The sequence below is a fragment of the Carassius gibelio genome, chromosome A16 (genome assembly GCF_023724105.1).
Source record: "Carassius gibelio isolate Cgi1373 ecotype wild population from Czech Republic chromosome A16, carGib1.2-hapl.c, whole genome shotgun sequence".
Taxonomy (NCBI): domain Eukaryota; kingdom Metazoa; phylum Chordata; class Actinopteri; order Cypriniformes; family Cyprinidae; genus Carassius; species Carassius gibelio.
Genome location: NC_068386.1, coordinates 13439006 through 13460243, shown reverse-complemented (window position 1 = coordinate 13460243; position 21238 = coordinate 13439006). Strand labels below are relative to the sequence as shown.

The 21238-nt window shown below is 38.9% G+C and overlaps 1 protein-coding gene across 1 annotated transcript in view; it reads left to right on the top strand.

Moving 5' to 3' along the window:
- Positions 1–16359, top strand: part of LOC128030688 (uncharacterized) — a 36400-nt gene extending 20041 nt beyond the window's left edge. Inside the window, exons 3-4 of the mRNA XM_052618513.1 lie at positions 7297–7350; positions 7435–16359. Of these exons, the coding sequence (XP_052474473.1) occupies positions 7473–15617 (8145 nt within the window). The 5' untranslated portion in view covers positions 7297–7350; positions 7435–7472 and the 3' untranslated portion in view covers positions 15618–16359. The remainder of the gene's footprint in view (positions 1–7296; positions 7351–7434) is intronic.
- The last annotated feature ends 4879 nt before the right edge of the window (positions 16360–21238 follow it).

The window sequence follows — 21238 nt, the reverse complement described above, 5'->3', positions numbered from 1 at the left end:
TGAAAAAGAAAAGAGCACAAAAATATAGAATTGAATAGGAAAATTACTACCCGTGGCTGGAATGCGTGAGGGACAATGAATACAAGGTCAATTTTACCATATGCCGTCACGTTTTTTCACGGCGGAGTGTGTGATATTAAGCCGCATGCATCAGGCGATAATCACAAGAGGAGCGAGAGGCTGCGGGTGCAGGAGGGAGCGATGTTAAGGTTCCTTGTCCGTCAGACGACTCCAGAGGCTGATATGGTAGGCTTTGTAATCATGTGGATTTTTAAAACTCAAATATAGTTGATAAGAATGTGATTATATTAAAAAAGATAATACAGGTTTAGCCTAACATTCCATATACACCTCCCTAGTGTTCCCTCTTGTTGTGGTTTTCCTATCTCCCGCTCCCTCATAACTTGTCAATCATTTCTGATGGGTTTCTGGAGGAGGGAAATTATTATTATTGAATTAATAATTGGTTTATGTATCGTTGTGCACTGGAAAGAAAGTTGACAATAATGGAAGTATAATTATATAAAGATATTTGCACTCCACTTCCTTTTAAAATGTTGTCTAATTAAATTAAAAATATAAAATTTTTCACTGGAAAGAACATTCTACAAGTCAAATTCTATTGAATAAGTTTGCACAAGGCTACAGGAAACTGTTATTTTTCTTCAAATGCAGTCTAAGCCAATGAGTTTTGAATGATATATGTTGTATTTAAGTTAAAAATAAAACGTATTATAAACTGAACATATGGTTAATTGTTGGCAAAACGATTATTATAGCCTTTATATGTGGTTCAGTCTAGTATATTGATTAGACCTACTTTGCTATTCAATACATATATAGGCCTATTAAGTTGCATTCTAATATACTATAATGTATAAAAATCTATTTATCTTAATGTATCAATTAGTTTCCACAATATTCCACAATAAGTCATCATTTCAGGGGTTTTTTTTTTTTTTTCAAAAATTTCTTCCGTAGCGGCATGTCACCGGGAGAGAATTAATTGAGTAAATACTCGTTTTGAGACCATGGTGAACTTGAGACTGTTTTGCTCAGGACACTTGACTTGAATTCAGACCCTGAGGTCTTAAAGGGTTAGTTCGCCCAAAAATGAAAATTATGTCATTAATAACTCACCCTTATGCTGTTCCAAACATGTAAGACCTCCTTTTATCTTCGGAACACAGTTTAAGATATTTTAGATTTAGTCCGAAAGCTCTCAGTCCCTCCATTGAAGCTGTGTGTACGGTATACAGTCCATGTCCAGAAAGGTAAGAAAAACATCATCAAGGTAGTCCATGTGACCTCAGAGGGTCAGTTGGAATTTTTTGAAGCATCGAAAAAACATTTTGGTCCAAAAATAGCAAAAACGACGACTTTATTGTCTTCTCTTCCGTGTCTGTTGAGAGAAAGAGTTCAAATCAAAGCAGTCTGGATATCCGGTTCGCGAACGAATCATTCAGTTCACCAAATCGAACTGAATCATTTTAAACTGTTCGCATTTCTGTTTTAGAAAAATGCGGGTATTTTTTCCTCTCTCTATAGTTGGTGACCTAAAGTGGTGGAGAGGGCCCTGCAGTAACTCATAGCCCTGGGGCCCAGTGAGCTATTAATGCAGCCCTGCAGACAGCTGTGTCCTTGCCACAGTGGAACTGTGAAATGAGTCCCCTCTCAAACGTGTTATGAACATTATTGAAATGACACCGGTGAAATGATGAACGTAAAGAGAGCGCTGGAAACACACAAGTCAGCAATATTTCTTATTTATTGGCATGAACTTTCGTGAAGAATAACAAACGGCAACAGGAGTGCAACATTCTCTAAAAAATATATATGCAGAGGGGATGGCTGCAATAACAAAAGAAAAACACCACTGCAGGCTTCATTTATGATTTAGGCAATTCAAAAATCTCCAAGATCATTTTTTAATAATGGTTCAATCCATTTAAAAAAACTGTTCAAAAAATGAAACTTTAAATGGACTTGAGAAGAGGCCATGTGTGTGTTTTTTATTGAACATAACCTGCGCAAGGTGGGGGTATTACTGCCAATTTCCACCACAAAAGCCGGTCGCTCTTTCCGCTTGCAATGGTCCTTTTCATAACTCGTCTACTGCGCCGGGAAACCTCCAGACGCATGTAAACGCGTCTTTACATTGAAATCATTCGCGCCAGAGGAAGAGGTCGCAACTTTTCAGTGTTTTCAACCACATACTGTTTATTTTAGTTTTCAAACAAATAAATTCACATAAGTACTAAAAAACAATACATTTAGAGTTTATAAAATACACACTGATGTCTATGGAAGAGGTAATAATAATCCTTTCCAGTATAATTCGACACGTTTTATTCATATCAGATACACATTGTGTAAGTAACTTTTTATGTTTACTCTATTCTATTCCCAGTTCACCAGCCACTTATTTTTAAGTATTTCGGGAGAAGTGGATGAATTCACGTGTTCTAAACATAGAGGTTGTAAATCCAACAGATCCTATTCTCTGAACTGCGTCTACAGCACAAACTAACACGGCGGCGCCCATTGTGCATACAGCTCAACTAACGCGATTGTTATAAAGGTGTTTAAACAACAATATACTTCCACTTGCATGTATTTGACAATCGGAATATCAGATATTTCATGCCATAACTAACACATTTGTGAATATTCTGAATAAAAAAGGAAAAATGATATAAAAGCAGATCATCATTCATTCAGCGCTGTTGCTGCTGCAGTGTGTCACGTGACAAGCAATGACGCGTCACCATGGAAACGCTGCCCCCCTCTCACAATATAGTTCCCACGTCTCTAGTGTGTGCGCGCTGGCTTTAGTGGTGCAGTCAAGGGCACTCGTAAAACTGATGTTTGTTGTGACTGCTAGAGTTGTATGCAGGGCGAGCGCGGAGAGGGGAAATCTATATCGTTGCTTTTTCCGATATTAATATCTTGAAAGTTCATATCTAGATATAGATACGATAACGATATATCGTTCAGCCCTAGTGCAGAGCCAGTGGAAGTTTTGTAGGCAAACATCAATGCCTTGAATTTTATGCGAGCAGCTATTGGAAGCCAGTGCAAATAGATAAACAGAGGTGTGATGTGTATTCTTTTTGGCTCATTAAAAATTAATCTTGCTGCCGCGTTCTGAATTAATTGTAAAGGTTTGATAGAATTGGCTGGAAGACCTGCCAAGAGGGCATTGCAATAGTCCAGCCTGGACAGAACAAGAGCTTGAACAAGGAGTTGTGCAGCATGTTCCCAAAGAACGGGCTTGATCTTCTTGATGTTGAATAAAGCAAATCTGCAGGATCGGATTTGGTAATATTTGTGTTTTTATTGGTACTCTACAGGTTAATTTTAGAACCCCTTAATTCTTTTTTTTCTTTTTCTTTTTTTAATGAATACGGTTTCATGTCTTTGTCTTTTTGGAAACACTCTTGCAGATGTTTTCACATGTCTTGTACTTCCATGGGTTTCTTTCACTCTTTTGTCTATTCAAGACTAGCCTTCAGCTTTTTTTTTTTTTTTTTTAGCAGAGTTCTATTTTTGGGCTTTTTTCCTTTATTGCCCTAGGAGAGGAGAGAGTCATGGTATCAGGAAGCTTCAGTCGCCTAAAGCACTGTTGCGCAATATGTTTAAGTACACATGGTAGTGGCTCCAAAGCCTACAGTCTTATTAGGTCTTATAAGGTCAATCCTCTACGCACACCTTGGTAATAGAATCACCATTGGCTAGTAAATCTTTACTTGTTTACTCAACAGACTTGTATACCATGTTTGTAACTTGTAGCTTACAGATGGGCCAAAAGTTTTGGCAGTGACAAAAGTTGTCTTTTGTGAAGTTTTCTGCTTCAGTAGTTGTAGATTTATTTTTTCACATGTTTCTATGGTATGCTGAAAAACAATAAGCATAAGTTTTAAAGGCTTTTATTGGCAAAAATCTATTGCCTTTTCAGGACTGACCAAAGGTTCTCTATGGGATTGAGATCCGGGGAGTTCCCTGGCCATGAATCTATTTTCAATGTAAGGATCTTTGTGCCACTTCTTTAGTTTTGTGACATGGTGCTCCATAATGCTGGAAAATGCATGGATCATCACCAAATTGCTCATGGATCGTCTGAAGATGTCGCTCCCTCAGGACGTTTTTTTCGGACTGAATAATGAGAGAGCCTACTCCCTTGGTTGGAAAAACAGCCCCACCCATGGATGGTCTCAGGAGGGTTCACTGTTGGCACAATGTAGGACTCATGGTAGCGTTCACCTTTTCTTCTCTGAAAAATAAATTTTCCAGATGTCCCAAAAAGTCAGAAAGGGACTTCATCAGAGAAAATAACTTTGCACCAGTCTTCTGCTGTCCAATCCTTGTCAGTCTGTCCTTTACATTTTTCTTGAAGAGAAGTGGCTGCTTTGCTGCCTTTCTTGAAAACCAGGCCATTGTTCAAAAGTCTTGGCCTCACTGTGTTTGCAGATGCTCTCAGACCAAACTTCTGCCATTCCTGAGCAAGCTCTGCACTGCAGGTAAAACAATTCCGTAGCTGACTCCTCAGGTCCTGGTGCTTGCTGGACACTCTGGGACGTCCTGAAGACTTCTTCACTGCAGTCAAACCTCTCTAGTGTGAACAGGTATTTAGTTGATTATACAAGTGATTTACTCGCATTGTAGAGGGTTGAAGGTAAATCTGATGTAATCTGGACATATTTTTAAAATCATTTTCTAGCTGAATGATAAACCATTGACCACCTAGGTATACCAGTTTGGTTCACAATAAGAAAACCAATATTTCTTCTCTTTGATAATTTACAAATATCTTGTGTGTGAACCGAAGATTTCAGTAGACCACTGGTGTCATGGTGGAGTCTTCTCCTATAATGCCTAATGAGTTTGTAGAACACCTGACAAGAGATCAGAGAACATTCCTTCATTCAGAATCTCTCCAGACCCTTCAGATTCCCAACTACATGTTGGTGCTTCTTCTCTTCAGTTTACCCCACTCATTTTCTATAGGGTTCTAGTCAGGGAACTGGGACAGCCATGGCAGAGGCTTCATTATGTGCTCTGTGATACATTTTTGTTGATTTTGATGTTTGTTTTTGGATCATTGTCCTGATGGATGCAACCATAGCCTTACATAGGCAGTCAGGTTTAGATTTTTTTTGTTATCTGTTGGTTTTTGATATAATCCATGATGCCATTTATTTGAACAAGATGTCCAGGACCTCTGGAAGAAATATATGCCCACAACATTAAAGATTCTGGAGTTTGTTTTTGGATAGAGGATTTTTCTTCAAACCCAAACTTCAACTCCTTATCCCTACACTTCTCTGGCTGTGATCCTAGGAAAATCTTTGACCACTCAACCTCTTTTCCTCACCATGCATTAGGACGATATCTTCCAGGCAGATTTTTAACATCTTTAGTTTATTGGAACAACTTAAAAGTCCCGTTATTCGCGCTTTTTTGAAGCATTGATTGTGTGTACAATATAACATGTTCATGTTTCGCGTGAAAAAAAAAAAATTCTGTATGCCGCTGTTTTCACTGTTATAAAAACGGGCTGATGACTTCCTTGTTCTATAAAGTCCCTCCTTCAGAAATACGTAACGAGTTCTGATTGGGCCAGCGGTTCCTGTGTTGTGATTCGACAGCAGCTGAGCTCACTCTGCCCTCCTGCTAACGTGATTGGGCTAGAACGCACGTGCTGGAGATGTACTTATAATCACAGGAGCGTTTTTACTGACGAGATGCGCATAAAAATCACATTCGTTTTTTTTTGCACCGCCCTAACATCTAGTTAACAAAGCTAAACAGCATTGCCATTTGTGTAATAAGTTACAAAAGCTGTTAAATGCACCAACTTAAATAATAAAATACACTTACCGGTTGTGGTCCATAAACAACGCCTTCTCCAGACAAAGAGGGAACTGCTCCATCTTTCAAGAATAATCTTTGTGCGAATCCGGCATTAAACTGATTGAGATTGAGAAAGTTGTCCTCAGCAAACTGTCCCCAGCAAAATGTTCTGCACAGGGTTTTACATGTGGATTATAATTTTCGGGAACCGAAACATAAATTGTAACCATTGACCTTTAATTATTGCCCTAATGGTGGGAATGGGTATTTTCAATGCTTTAGCTATTTTCTTACAGCCACTTTCTATCTTGTGAAGCTCAACAAACTTGTGCTGCACTTCAGAACTACTCTCACCTAAAGGATTATTAGGAACACTTTTTCATTTTAAATAATTTAAACATCGACACCATCGTGTCAATTGATTAATATGCGCGAGGGAGAGAGAGCAAGACAGCGCTTGTGTTATTTGAAGAGTGTGTGGCAAGGGCTCTCGCGCTCGCTCTCTCTCTCTCCCCCTGTCTCTCTCACTCCCTCTCTCCCTCGCGTGCTCTCTCTCTCTCGCGCGTGTGTGGTTAATGAATAATGGATCAACTACGACAGCCTACATCACATGTGATGTGACTATCGTGGATTCATACATCGCGGTATCAATGCTTAAACAACACATCGTGCAGCCTTACACTAGTGAGGCTTGCTTGCAATGGTAATCTGACCCTCATTAATGTCTGATTCTGGCTTTGTGCTAAGTTGTTAACCCATTACTTGTTCCCTGAAAAATTGATTTGAAATTAACTGCAGAGTACTGAAGTTTGTTTCATAAAGTACTTGAGTGACACACAACATGAATTCAGTACCAACAAACTGTTATGTGGTGTTTCTTGATGGTCTCTGGCTGTGCTGCTTCATTCCTCTGAGCTGTCAGTCATCCCCATACTCTCTCTGGGATTGTTTGCTGCTGTACTCCAGCAACCACTGTTTTTTCCCCACCTGACTCGAGTTCTGGAAAATCAGTATATGGTGTATATACTTTTGTTTTTCTTGCTATTCTTTATAATGGCGGTAGCAATTACATGTACTACTGGTCCCCCTGTCATCTCAACAACATGAGGGAGCAACCCTTCCATGTAGAATGAATCACTTAAAATGACTTTTTAAAATGTTATTTGTAGCAGTTTTATAAAATATTTTTAATGAGGAAACCTCTTTTTGTCCAACTCCAAAATTAAGTTGCATAGTTTGTGCTTCCATTACCTCGAGGTCACATTATTTCAGTGCTGCTGTTTTGGCTTAATGGTTTTGCAGTACTACTAGTTGACAGTAATGTGTGCATGTTTCTTGGAACATGGAGATTTTTATGCATCTTGTAGTTCATAAAGTGTTATTTTTTTATTATGGTTTTTATATGGTGATTTGTAAAAATAGATTTTCTTTTTCTTTATGCAGGTCTTTGGTCAAATCGGCTATAATGTTCCCACTGATATGTAGTGGATAAGTGTGGTGAGCATTTCATTTTTCTCTTACTGCATATATTTACTTCCAAACGTGCGCTTTTTGGTAATCACATGGACATTTGTCTTTCAGAGTTTATGGAGAATTAGTCCTTCGAGGAGAAAACCAGGATGGCTCAAACATGGAATGCACATCAGCAAGCGCAGATTCTAAAGCAACAATCTAAACAGAGCCCGGAAACTTCAGTTGGATCTATGGACTGTAACGGAATTTCAGTGGAATCAGAGGAGAGCTTTGCTCATGAGATAGAACAGTTGATTGAGAAGGAGAACTTTTCAAGCATGATGGATTTGCAAGACATTGCTGAATCAGACATAAAAGACTTGGTGTCTGGTTCCCTGCAGCACACATGCTATGAATCATGTTGGCAAGATGTAATGAATTCAACTGACCTTGAACAGGATAAGCCAGGGGATAAAGAAGAAAATAATGGTAACATTAGACCCTCTATCTTGCCTAACTCTGTAGAGGTTGAGTCCACATTGAAAGCACATTCAGACAAGGCAATATTAGAACCTGCTTTTGAGACCGATGCTGGTCTTGTTGAATATTCCGATATTAGCAGCTGCTCTGACACAGAAGCAAATCTTGATTGCAATTTGAGTTCATCAGGCCTAAGCAACCAGGCTGGTCAGCCTTCTGATGGAGACCTTGATTCAAGTAATGCAATGCACTTATCTGTGGAAGCGGATATGAGTGTAATAAATGAGCAACAGGACACTGGACCTCCAGTAGCCACAGGTGAGAGCAATGAAAGTGTAAACCAAACTGGTAGTGACTGTAGTGAGGGGTTACTTACAAATGCTGACGTTCCATATACAGAAGTACAAGATGTGGACAATATGAATGGTGCAGTGCCTTTGTCAAAAGATGGGCAAATGGAGGAAAGGGAAATGACTTGTGAATTGGAATGTTTTTTGGATCATTGCAAAGAGATTAGTACCTCTCAGGATGGTTCCACTTGTGTCTCAAATCATGCAAATTTTGATACTTTATTGACTTCTAATAGGGATGAAAACATTTGCGCAACCACAGATTCATTAGGTTTTTGCCAATTGGTAAGGACAAACCCAGATCCTGAAAACACATCATCAAACCCTGACCTTGAAAAAACATTTGTGATTTCCGGTGATGGAAAATGTTCACTTGGTGACCACCAATTAGATGTAATTAACCAAAATCCTGAAAACACATCCTCAAAGCCCAACTTTCAAGGGAAAATTGAGATCTCTGGCCATGGAAAAGATTCTCTTGATGGCTGTCTATTGGAAAGTAACCACCTAGATCCTAAAAGCACATCATCTAAACCTGGATTTCAAGAGACAATTGGGTTATCTGGACAGGGAGAAAATTCTGTTGATATCTATCAATTGGAAAGCAACAATACCGATCCAAAAAGGATCTCTTCAAAGCATGTCCATGGAAATTCTTCTCCACTACAAGGACAGAAATGCTTTACATCAGATAGTGAACAAGTCGAACGAAGTAGTTTTGGATTCCTCGAGTCTTGTTTTGGTTTAAAAACTACAGCGCAGAAGACTGAGGAACTGAAACACCTGGAACATGCACATGTAAACAAAATCAATGAGTGTAGTCCATTTAATCACACTGAACCACCAGTTCTTCTGAAAACTGCCTTTGAATTTAATAAAATGGATGAGGGAACTGATGTGCCAAAAGATCCACCAGAACTCAGGACAGACCTAACGTCCAGGACCTCACTGGATCCTGGACAGCAAAAATGTCTGACTGGCAATGGCACCATTTTCAAGACCCAAAATAGAAAACTGCAGCCTGTTGTTCTCCTTAAGACAACTGCAAAAAAAACTTGTAATGGAAAAAGATACCATTGCGTTGAGTGCCAAGAGTCCGTTCAAAGTGTAGATGAACTAATTGAGCACCACCACTGCATGCATTCTCTTCATAAGTTTCAGTATTGTCCAACTTGTGAAAGTTACTTTGCTGGTGGTACATTGGCTGGACAACACTTTTGTGGGAAAGTCGAGCTTAATGACAAGATAAAACCATCCCTCTTGCATACCAAAGGGCTAACTGAGGATAAAGCAAAGTTCATATGTAGGTACTGTAGGAAGTCCTTTGTTCGACAACCTTTTTATATAGAACATGAGCTGAAGCACACAGTTGTCACACATCATAGATGTAACCGTTGTGGATTATACTTTCCTAATGCTCACAAATGTCAAAGACACAAGCATAAAGCAAGATGCACACCTTTGATACTAGACCCTTCTATACAGACTGCAGATCAGTCAGAATTAAGCCATGAAAAGAGTGAAATGGCAGACGTAGTTGAAACAGTTGGCGCCGATGTAGAACTTCATAATTGCTTTGTGAAACTAATGGATGTTTGCAAGACAAGCCGATCACCTGAACGAATACATTGTGAAGTATGTGGAAAGACTTTCAGGCTCAGAGCACAACTGAATGCACACCTTAGATCACATTCTGATGAGAAACCCTTCAAATGTGACAACTGTGGAAAAGCATTCAAATATACCTGGAATGTTAGCAAACATAAACGAGAGCAGTGTTCTCAAAAGATTGTCCCACATGAAAAATCTTCAGTTCCAGATAGCAAGTTCCCAGCAAAGTTTAAATGCCCAATCTGTTTTCACGTTTTCAAGTACTTCTACAATCGTGCACGTCATTTGCGTCAACAGTGTCTCAATGACTACATGAAAAAAGGCAAAGGAAAGATTGGTGATAAATATAAATGTCCTTTGTGTAAAGATATGTTTACTTTGGCCAGCAACCGCAATAGACATATCAAGCAAACCTGCATTAAACTTAAAATCTATACAGCCAAAGGAAAGGTAAAACAAAAAAAACAGTTGGAGGAACTTAACAATTCCAAAAAAGAGGACAAAGAGTCACCATTGACAGTGTCCTTACAAAAAGCATCGGGATACAAATGCAATTTTTGTCCAGCGGAGTATTCTAGCAAGTCTGGTTTCTACGGCCATCTAGCAAAGCATAAATTGCTTGGACATGCCAAAAAGGTAATCAAGCACAAGCATGGCAATGCTGTTAATTTTAAAAATTCAAGCTCTCCTGGGCAAAGACCATCTAGCCAAGAATGTGCTGATGACACAAGACTTCCTTTCTCTTGTCGCTTCTGTGGAAGAGCCTTCGCTTCACCGGACTCATTAAAAAAGCACTTACAACTTCATAAAGGAAACAAACCTTTTCGTTGCTTAGACTGTGGTAAAAATTTTGCCAGACATGGACACCTAATGGCTCACAAAAATGTGCACAGGAGGAATGTACAGTGTTCAGTCTGCTGGGAAGTTCTGCCGTCTATTGGAGATTTGCTAAAGCACAGACAGTCCCATCCAAAAAAGGGCATGCTTAAGTGCCCTGATTGCCCTTTGCAGTTCAAGTTTCCAGTATTTCTGCTTCGACATGTGGCTGTGCATGAGAGAAGGCGCAAACTTGAGGAACTTCTCCCTCCAAAGAACCAAGCTACACCTCAAAAGGTACAAGAAAATTACAAAGAGGAGTTCAAATGTGTTCTCTGCCAAGAAGACTTCATGGACTCAAAGGCACTTAGTGAGCATTGTTTATCTCATATGCCTGAACCTTCTGCATCCAAATGTCAGTTCTGCAAACATCATTTCTCGAGTCGTACTGCGCTTATTCGTCACATTCGCCTTCACACTGGTGAAAAGCCTTTTCCATGTCTAAATTGTGGCAGGCACTTCCACAGAAAGGAAGTTCTTAAATTCCATCAGAAAAAATGCACAATGGAGAAACCACCTCCATTACAAACATCAAATGCCAAACAATTACAGACAGGACATAGTGTAGGCAGTTCTTCAAAAAAGACAAGCAAAGCCTATAATTGCTCATACTGCCCACATTCCTTTCGCTTTCCAAACAATTTGAAGCTCCATGAGAGAGCCCACTTGGCCAAGACAGTTTTCCCTTGCTCAAAGTGTGGGAAGTTTTACAGGAAAAGAAAATTCAAGGATCATGATGAGCAATGCAATGGAGACCAGATAAAACCTGCTTGCAGAAAATGTGGGAGAGTTTTTACTAGAAAAAACTACCGAAATGGTCATGAAAAGCAGTGCCAGGGCAAGCATAACAAAACTGAAATGGAAACTGGAACAGGAACAAATGAGAAGGGCAAATTTAAGCAGCAATGTCCACAATGCTTTAAATGGTTTAGATCTAGCAGTTTTCTACAGAGACATCTGTCTCTTCATTCAAAGGAAACCGCATATGCATGCATGCACTGTGAACAGAAATTTGACAGTCAGGATCAGTACTTGCAACATGAGGCATTTTGTGATGGTCTGTGCAAGGAACATAGACCGGAGAGTTTAAGACGGTCTGAGAAAATTAAATCAATGTTTGCTGTAGTAAAAAATAAGAAAGAGGACACTGTGGTCCCTGGAGAAAATGGTGAGGCATTGAAGTGCAAATTTTGCACTAAATCATTTTTGAGGGCCAGATATCTTAGGCGCCACATTCTCACTCATACAGATGTCAAGCCATATCGGTGCAAGACATGTGAAAGTTGTTTCTCACGTTATGATCACTTAAAACTGCACCAATCACGCTGCAGAGGAAAGCGTCAACTTGAGGTACGCGTTGTAAAAATGAGTCTTAACAGCTTGAGCACAAGTCCCCAAAGCAAGACCCAGGAAGATGGTGACATGTTGCAATGCAAAGTTTGCTCAAAGCGGTTGTCAACCCTGAGTGATCTGAAGCGTCACATGGCCATGCTCCACATCACAGATAAACCTTTTCCCTGCAAAAGATGTGGCAAAACTTACAGTACTATTAAGACTTTGAGGAGGCACAACCTCACAATCAGATGCAAAAAGATTTCAAAGAAAATTGTGCCGCCTGCCAAGAATGATGTTCAAATCCAACCATGCAGAGAAACATCCAAACTTCTGCAACGTATACAGGTGCACTACATGAATAAATTTAAATACCAATGTGAGTTTTGCCCCCGACGCTTTAAATTACCTGGACAACTGAAGGTGCATGTACGTCTTCATACAGGGGAAAAACCATATGGCTGCGCCAACTGTGGGGAGCATTTCATCAGAACAGACTACTTGAAACGACACTTGGCTAAATGCAATGGAAAGGGAGAAAATCAAGAAAAAGTTCTTTGTGATAAGTGTGGTGACCTTTTTACCCGGGATGCACTTTCTGTACACCAAAAGACATGTGTCATTAGCTCAAAATCATCCGGATCACCTCAAGAGGCAAATCACAAAGACAAGAGCCCCACCAAGATAAAAGGTTTTTCCTGTGCTAACTGTAGTGACCGGTTTTTGTTGTTCTCCCAGCTCCAGCAACATTTTTTAGCAAAGCATAGATCTGATCAGCCACAAGAGTCAAATAACGCTCAGCAGCAATTGGAATCAAGTCACATGCAAGTCATAAAGCAAGAGCAGATTGATGATGAGAATGGACAGAACCAAGAAAGCAGCAGTCAGATAAATACAAGTGAAGAGCGTGCATGTACAAATACAGACCTTATCAAGCCTCTTAAATGCCCAGAGTGCAACATGCAGTTTTTAAAAAAAGCTGGCCTGAGTATGCACATGCGCATACATACGGGAGTGTACCCACTTTCTTGCAAAAAATGTCATGTTGGTTTTTGGACCAGAAAGATAATGGAGAAACACAGAAGAAAATGTACAGGTCACACCATTGTCTCGAATAATGGATCTGCGATGGAAAGTGCAGGTGAATTAAATGACACTGTTCTTGTATTTAACAAGGGTTCTAATACAACAGGGACTGGAGTACTGCAGACTAAATTCTCATGTAAAGATCAAGACCAGGAAAATGATGCAGAGAAAGAAGATGTTTCTATTCACAAGTATCAGTGTTCTGAGTGTGACCAGAGTTTCACCGATGGACTGAGGCTCATAAGTCATTTGGAGGAGCATGGGCGTGAGGATCAAGACCGCAGATCTGATATCCACAGATGCCATGTGTGCAGTAAAGTATTTGCTCAAGCTGGTATATTGCAAAGGCATATGAAATTGCAACATCAGGAAAAAATGGATAATACTTGTGAAATTTGTTTCAAGAATTTTCGTTTTCCATCTGACCTGGACTTTCATAGAGCTTGTCATGACCCTAGTCGTCCCTTTGTCTGTAACAGTTGTAAGATGCGGTTTTGGACTGCTAAAGCTCTGACCGTTCACAAAAGGATGGCTCATTTGCATGTACACCCACCCAACTCCAAAGAATCTAGTGTGAAAGCAAGACCTGAGCAGGCCGAAGTATATAGGTGTGAACCATGTGACAAAACCTATACGTTAAAAAAGTCATACAGGGAGCACTGCAGAATAAAACACAAAGAGGGTTTTATCAAAACCCTCTCTGACAATGAATTAAAGAAATCATCTGGCAGTCCAAGTCAGGAATCAGATGAGGAAGACTCCAGAAATTTTGAAGATGAAGATGACAGCGACAATGACTCAGATTCAGCACCGTACTTTCCTTGCCACGTTTGTGGTAAAACATTCTTAACTTCAGAAAGTCTTGAGGATCATCAAAGATGTCATCTCGGTGAAAAACCGTTTGAGTGTGAAGAATGTGGGAAGTGCTTTTTCCAGCTTGGGAACTTGCAACAACATCAGCGGAGCCACAAGTCGGAGTTTCAGTGTCAAATGTGTGGTAAAGGCTTTGTCTCTCTCTTCTCCCTGCGCAAACACAAGCAGACACACATCAGAAAGAGTCCTCACCGCTGTACAAAGTGTCACCTGAGCTTTACACGCTCAACGGAACTAGCTGAGCACATGGTTACCCACCGTGATGAAAACTTTCCATGTGACCTTTGTGATGAAACCTTTTCCTGCAAAACAAGTCGAGCAGAACATCGCAAGACGCACACAGAGCAAGAAGAGGAGCTTCCACCATTGATTCCCCCCAAACTGCCTCAAACAATGCAAGTGGCCCCTGCCATCTCAAGTAACGTTGAGCAGTACAAGTACCGCTGTGGAATTTGTCAAGTAAGATTTCCAGATCCAGAACAGCTCTCAGAACATGGCTGCAATCAAGCAAAAGAACGCCCATACTCATGTCCTGAATGTAACAAGCATTTTTTACATGGGTTCCACCTAAAAAAGCATCAGCTCAGCCATCAGCTGTCGGGTCCACGTTCTTATCAGTGTAATCATTGCAGCATGAGCTTCACACACCACCACCTTTTTCTCACTCATTTACGAAGCCATGGGAATGAAAATGCTTCCAAGGACACTAACGCTCCTACCAGTGAAAAGATGGTCCATGTAGAAACTGTAAAGCGTGCCAAAATTTACCAGTGCCCCATATGTCCAGAGAGTTTTTACCAAGCCTTGGACCTCGCAAATCATCTCTCTGTTCATTCTCACATGTGCAGTGTTTGTAATATGACTTTTCCCACTAAGAAAGACCTTGATGAACACGAACAATGCCATTTAACTGCTGCTACTCAGTATGAATGCACGGAATGTGGAGACAGTTTTCTTGGAAGTGATGCTTTCCGCAAACACCACTGTAGTAATAGAAAGTTGACCTTTTCAGAAAAGCACCGTTCAGAGCCATCAGGCTCTTTCTCCAAGAATCAGAGTTCAGGGACTCTTTTTCAAGCAGGTAATGACGAAGAGGTGGAGGTTGATGTTGGAGAAGACTTCATTATCTGTCCCATCTGCAAAAGACGATTCTCCTCCAATAGCAGTTTAATGGAGCATCATAAAAAGCATCATGAGGATCCACGTCCTTTTAAGTGCTTGGTTTGTAAAAAAGACTTTACGAAGAAACGCTACCTTACACAGCACCAGCAGATACACAGTGAACGCCCTTACCAGTGTAATGTATGCTCAGAATCATTTAAAACAGAAACATCTCTTGTATCTCACTGTAAAATACATGACGCAAAAAGACAGCACCAGTGCCCAATATGCAGCCGAACCTACCTTACAGCAAATGATCTCGCAAAACATAAAAGGAAACATGTTGAACATCAAAACCTGAGTGAGGACAACAGAGAGTACCGGTGTGATATGTGCTATAAATCCTTCACCATGTTTGCTCATTTGCAAAAGCATCAAGAAACCCATGTAGGACAAGTGGTCTATGAATGCACCGAGTGTGACAAAGCCTTTGCTTTTCTAAATCTTTTGGAGGAGCATCAGAGGACTCATGGTGCTGCTTCTACAGAATCTCTTCAGTCTCAGTCATCAATCAATTTTCCCTATCAAAGCTCAGTAAATTAAAGGTCGAATTACTGATGAATCAATTTCCTGCAATGCAGGTTATTCCACATCATTCAGTTTTCTGAACATTGTTATAAGATAAATACAATTCATTTGTTGTTTTTACTTGGGCCTAACTGCTTTTATCCACTCTGAAATATGATGTTGGTGTTTTACCCTTCTGAAATGGTCTGTTAATGTTCATACAATTTGCTCTGTTCTACAGTTCTATGAACTGCTCACTAATTTTTGTTTGTACAGTACTCAGACTGATGTAAATTGAATTTATGTAATCTAGATGAACTATAGGCAAATGTGCATGAAAGTCATTGGAGAAGTTTGTTCCACAGTACAGATCACAAGGATGTGTAGATGTAAATCTTTTTGATCATTTTTTGATCTTGCTAAATTTACTAGCCATATAATGCATTTTTTTTATATCCTTATGAAGGTTAGAGGAAATTGGTAGATCAATGTTAATGTTTCGTAGTAATGCCCAGCCATGTTAATTTTGTTCTGTTTGTAAACATTTTAAGGTCAAGTTAAGGGGTCATTACACAGTAGTTTTATGATGTGAATGCCTTTTAATGTATTTTGTTTCATAAAAATCCAGATGTACCTTTTTATTGAGAATAGTCTTACTTAGTCTTACTAAAAAAATCAATTCGTGCTGACATACATGGCTATTAAAACCTGATGTTAAGTTTCACTTTTATATGGCAATATTGAGAATTTCTTCAACTAGTAAAAACATTTACATCTGTTTTGTTGTTTGAGCAGTTTCTTTCATTTTTGGAATGATTTGAGGTACATGTCACAGTAAACCACATTGTATCCACTTAAAGGGTTAGTTCATCCAATAATCAAAATTATGTAATTAATAACTCACCCTCATATCTGTTGTGAGAGAGTTCAAAACAAAGCAGTTTGTGATATCCTGTTCGCGAACGAATCATTCGATATAACTGGATCTTTTTGAACCAGTTCACCAAATCGAACTGAATCATTTCAAACATTTTGCATCTAAATTAGCAATAGTTTTGCTATTTTTGGACCAAAATTTATTTTCGATGCTTCAAAAAATTCTAACTGACCCTCTGATGTCACATGGACTACTTTGATAATGTTTTTCTTACCTTTCTGGACATGAACAGTAGACCGTACACCGTTTTAATGGAGGGACTGAGAGCTCTCGGACTAAATCTAAAATATTTTAAACCATGTTCGAAAAATAAACTGAGGTCTCACTAGTTTGGAACGACATGAAGATTATTAAGTTATTAATTACCCAATTTTGATTATTGGGTGAACTAACCCTTTAACTACGGCTTCATCTAAGGAAGTCTAATAAAAAAATAAAAAAAAGAACTCCACATTTATTAACTTGGTGTGGTTTATTGAAAGTATAAACTATTGTTACACAGGATTGTTCTCAATCTGGCACATGGATTTTGTAGTAACTTAACAACTGAATTTTTATAATGACTGGAGACCAACCTGTTGGTTCAGTCAGGTATGCATAAAATACCCCTCCATAGAGCAAATGAACAAGTTACAAATGAATAGGGAAATTAATTATTTCAATATTTTATGAAATACCTATTATTTATTATTATGAAAATCTGTTCAATTATAACTCCCATTATTACACTTCTTTTTTCATGTAATGCATGTAATGAGAAAACCTGTTTATGGTCATTTTACAAACATTTGGCTTAAAAATGGTATATTGAATCATTCTTTTAATGATAATCCAAGAAAATGAAAGAAAGAATGTCACTGCTATTGACTGTAGTTTTAACAAGAATTAAACTACAATCAAACCAAAAATGATTCAGACACCAAATATAAATGTTTATATTGTTTAACTAGTTGGTGCAGGACACTATAGTTCATTTATGCAAGTGAGTATAGCAAAATAAAGCGAACTGTTACATATTATACCCAAAGATTCTTCATAAAGTGGACTACTAGGGAAATTTTTTTTTTTTTTTTAAAGAAAAAAAAACATTATTGGGACCAAAAATTATTCAGTCACTTTGACCTGACCATGTTTTGTTAATGTGTCTTTTTTCTTTAATTGATAAAGAAATTAATTTTGAATTCTAAAATTGATTTTACAACACAGACTGAACAAAATTAAGCTTTGCTTGGTAATTGGTCAACAAAGTATTGATAGTTGTGTAAATATTGTCATACTAGCATCTATCTGAAGTTTTGGTTGATTGTAATCCATATCCATTACATATCTTACTGATGATGCAAAACGGTGGTATGCTCTAACATGACTATTTAGCAGGTTAACAGGGCTAAATGTTGACGTTTTTGCACCTAATGGTGCTTTCACACCTGTAGATCAATTGCTTTGTTTTGAAACGGGGAATAAAATTATAACAATGTTGCTTTTTATTCGTGCTGTGGATATCTTTCACATGGCAAAGTTTTTATACGGACCAAAATTCTTTATTGAGAGTGAGGAGTCACGTGCCGATTTGGGTTGATTTGATCGGGGTCTGAGCATAGACAGTAAAAGAAAGGGACACAGCAAACCCCATTGGATTCAACGGAGACAAGTGAAGTCAATTTGAAGCATGCACTTCCTGGGGGTCGACTGAGCTTGATTACGCAGAGGTCACGTGAGCAACCTGTCTGACAATTGTAAGTCTTCTAGTAGCTGTGTCAAGAGAAATCTGAATCACCCGCCGAATTCTTCAAAACATTGTTGAACAATTTTGCCCCATTGCTTTTATGGGCTTCTCCCTTCACTTTATGCCTCCACGTCCCCCCGATTGCCTCCTAGACAGTAAAAGATTGCCTGCGAGCTTCTCTTCCTGTCCATACGTTAATTTCTCTACTGTGCGACAGAGAGCTGCAGGTTATGACGCAATATTTAGCCTATTTTTACAAAAACTACTTCTACGGGGCCATAACGTAAGATACAAGGTAATGGTGCCTTTTATACATTTTCGTGTTTCTTTAGAAATAATGAATGGACAAATGCAGTCTTTAAATCCCTCAGATGTAAAGTTATTCTCTGTCTCTGATGTAAAGTGACGCCAAAATGAATGTGAGTCAGTGGAATGCTAACAGCAGGTGGGGGTCCGCTAACCAATGGTGGCACCCTGGGAAGCTTCAATAAAATATGAAACCCTGCCCCCTGGGTCTGAGCCAGTCGGCCATGATGGTAAGAGACGCTATCGGTTGCTAGGGGCAACGCCTTCAGAACTTCACAGAGGCACGACTAAACATTCCAGAGCTCTTTAATTTTTGTGCATTTATTATTTCGGCAGGACAGAGCCTGAGAGGATAACGCTACTCATGGTATAACAAAAGGGCTCAGGAGGTACACAAGACAAAAAAAGGTTGGGAACCACTGGTGTAGAGAACAAAGAGACCGAGACAAACGCACTACAGTGACCATATTCCACCAACAATATTCCACCATCAAGGTAGCATAATGTCAGGAGCAGAATCTCAACTACATTTTGATTAACAATAATAGTTGGCAATTGAGCATTTTCGAAGAGGCAACAGTTTGTCAGATAGTTAGCAAGGCAGCAACTTCAGATGCAGGGTGAGGGTTTGCAACATTAGGTAACCTACACTTCGTAGCTTTTCCATATGTATCGTGTGAGGTACTGGAGCAGATTTTAATGCAGCAGTGACTTCCAGGCATGGTAAAACAGTGCGGAATTTGCGAGAACCTCCTCTACTACTGAGTTAACAACACACGTAAACAATCATGTTTTGTTTACGTGACTACAACTCATCACTTTCAATACAAGTTACATGCAAGTAAACCCTCTCACTGGTCAAAGTTCCACGGTTTATTTTCAGGAATTACACTCGACAACGGCTTTGAGGGTTTATTTATTTATATATTTATTTTGTAGCTGCCATTATATTAATTCATCATTTTGAACAGGAGTCCAGGATTCAACGGGAAAACATTTTTCAAAAATGCAGCTAAGAGTTACTAAAAAGAAGAGAAATAAATTCATTGATGTTTTTTAAATAACTTATTTTGTGATCAGACATGGTTTTGTATCACAGAATAAGGCAGAAATCATACTATATTATAGCATTATATACAGTGATAAAGGAAATGTCGATTGCATTATAAATTTACTTATAAAAATATCTAAGATTGCTTAAAGAACGCATCGACTCCTTCAGAACCTAGCTAATGGGGAAATGCACAAACAATGGGCCAGGTGTGAAAGCACCCTAAGTTACAGTACTGTGTGCAGAAGTCTTAGGCCAACATTTAGTTTGTTTCTGTTTTTAATAGTGCCTATAAATGTTATAGTATTTTCTGGTTGTATTCTAAAAAAAAACTCTTGAGATCATCAATATACCATTCCCAAAGTATAAAATGCTCTAGGTTACTCACGTAACATCGATTCCTTGAGATGAGGGAACGAGACGGACCAATGGCATTCAAGCATGTGAAATATGAGGGGCTCTCATTCTGTATAAAGCTGCGCTTGTGCATCATATATTTCGAATCTTGACTGAAGCACTATAGATAAGAGCAATGTCTCATTCCCTCATCTCTGGGAATTGAGGTTATGTGAGTAACCGAGAGCATTCCCTTTCGATTTGGTCACTGTACATTACTATAATTGCACTCTACTTCACATATAGATTAGATGAAGTTTGTTTAATTTCAGTGAAATTGTGTGTAATGATGCAATGGCCATACCAGTGCTCAGTAAGCAGAGTATGATGGTGATCATGTCCTAAAAGACGTATTGAACAATATCATAAAATGTGAAAAGCTGATAGGGACAGCTTTGAATTAGTGGTACATCAATACAGGGGTTTATACAACCTAGTAGAAACCACTGAGGCAAGCAGCTCAGATCATAACTGAGGCTGAGTAGGCACGTGCGCTGCTCACACTGACACACGTGAGGGAAGCGACGACACCTATAGGTTATATAACCTCGCGAAAGTGCTGGGTGACGACCAGCCTGCTATCATCCAAATGTACTGAATAGATATGCCATTTGCCAAGGTCCACGAAGACGTGAGTCTGTGGGTTAAGTGGGCCAAAACCCCAATGGGAAATTTCACACCCTTAGAGTCTAGTGTTGTCATGGTACCAAAATTTCAGTCTTTTTTGTTTAAAGTTTTTCCACAAGTAATATAATTCGGAAAAACAGTAAACAAGTTTCACCCAAATGTAATTTGTCTTTTAATTAATGAAATTTAAACACAAATAATTTTTTGGGTAAATAAAGGGGATTTGATATTAAAATTAAAACATGGAAGAAATATTGTATTTTTTTTTTTAAATAAAGATTTATTATTTTGTTCAACAGTAGTAGCAGTCTCACATACATTCTACTAAATAATAGTAATATTTCTAGCACAATGCCTTTATGTCAAAAATGTACTTATTTTGATGGGATACCTTGCATACCTTTAAATTGACACTGGTTTTTCTCAAATTAAATGGTAAAATGCTTGTGAAGTGACTCAGAACAGTTCTGGTGATGTTGTTTATGTATTTATGTCCTCACTGAGACGGCAGATGCTGAAATTACTGCAAGCGTCACGCGATTGGATTGAGAGGTGTTGATATACCCACAGAAAAAGGTCTCTCGCCAGCCACAGCAGCAGCCACAAGCTCACGC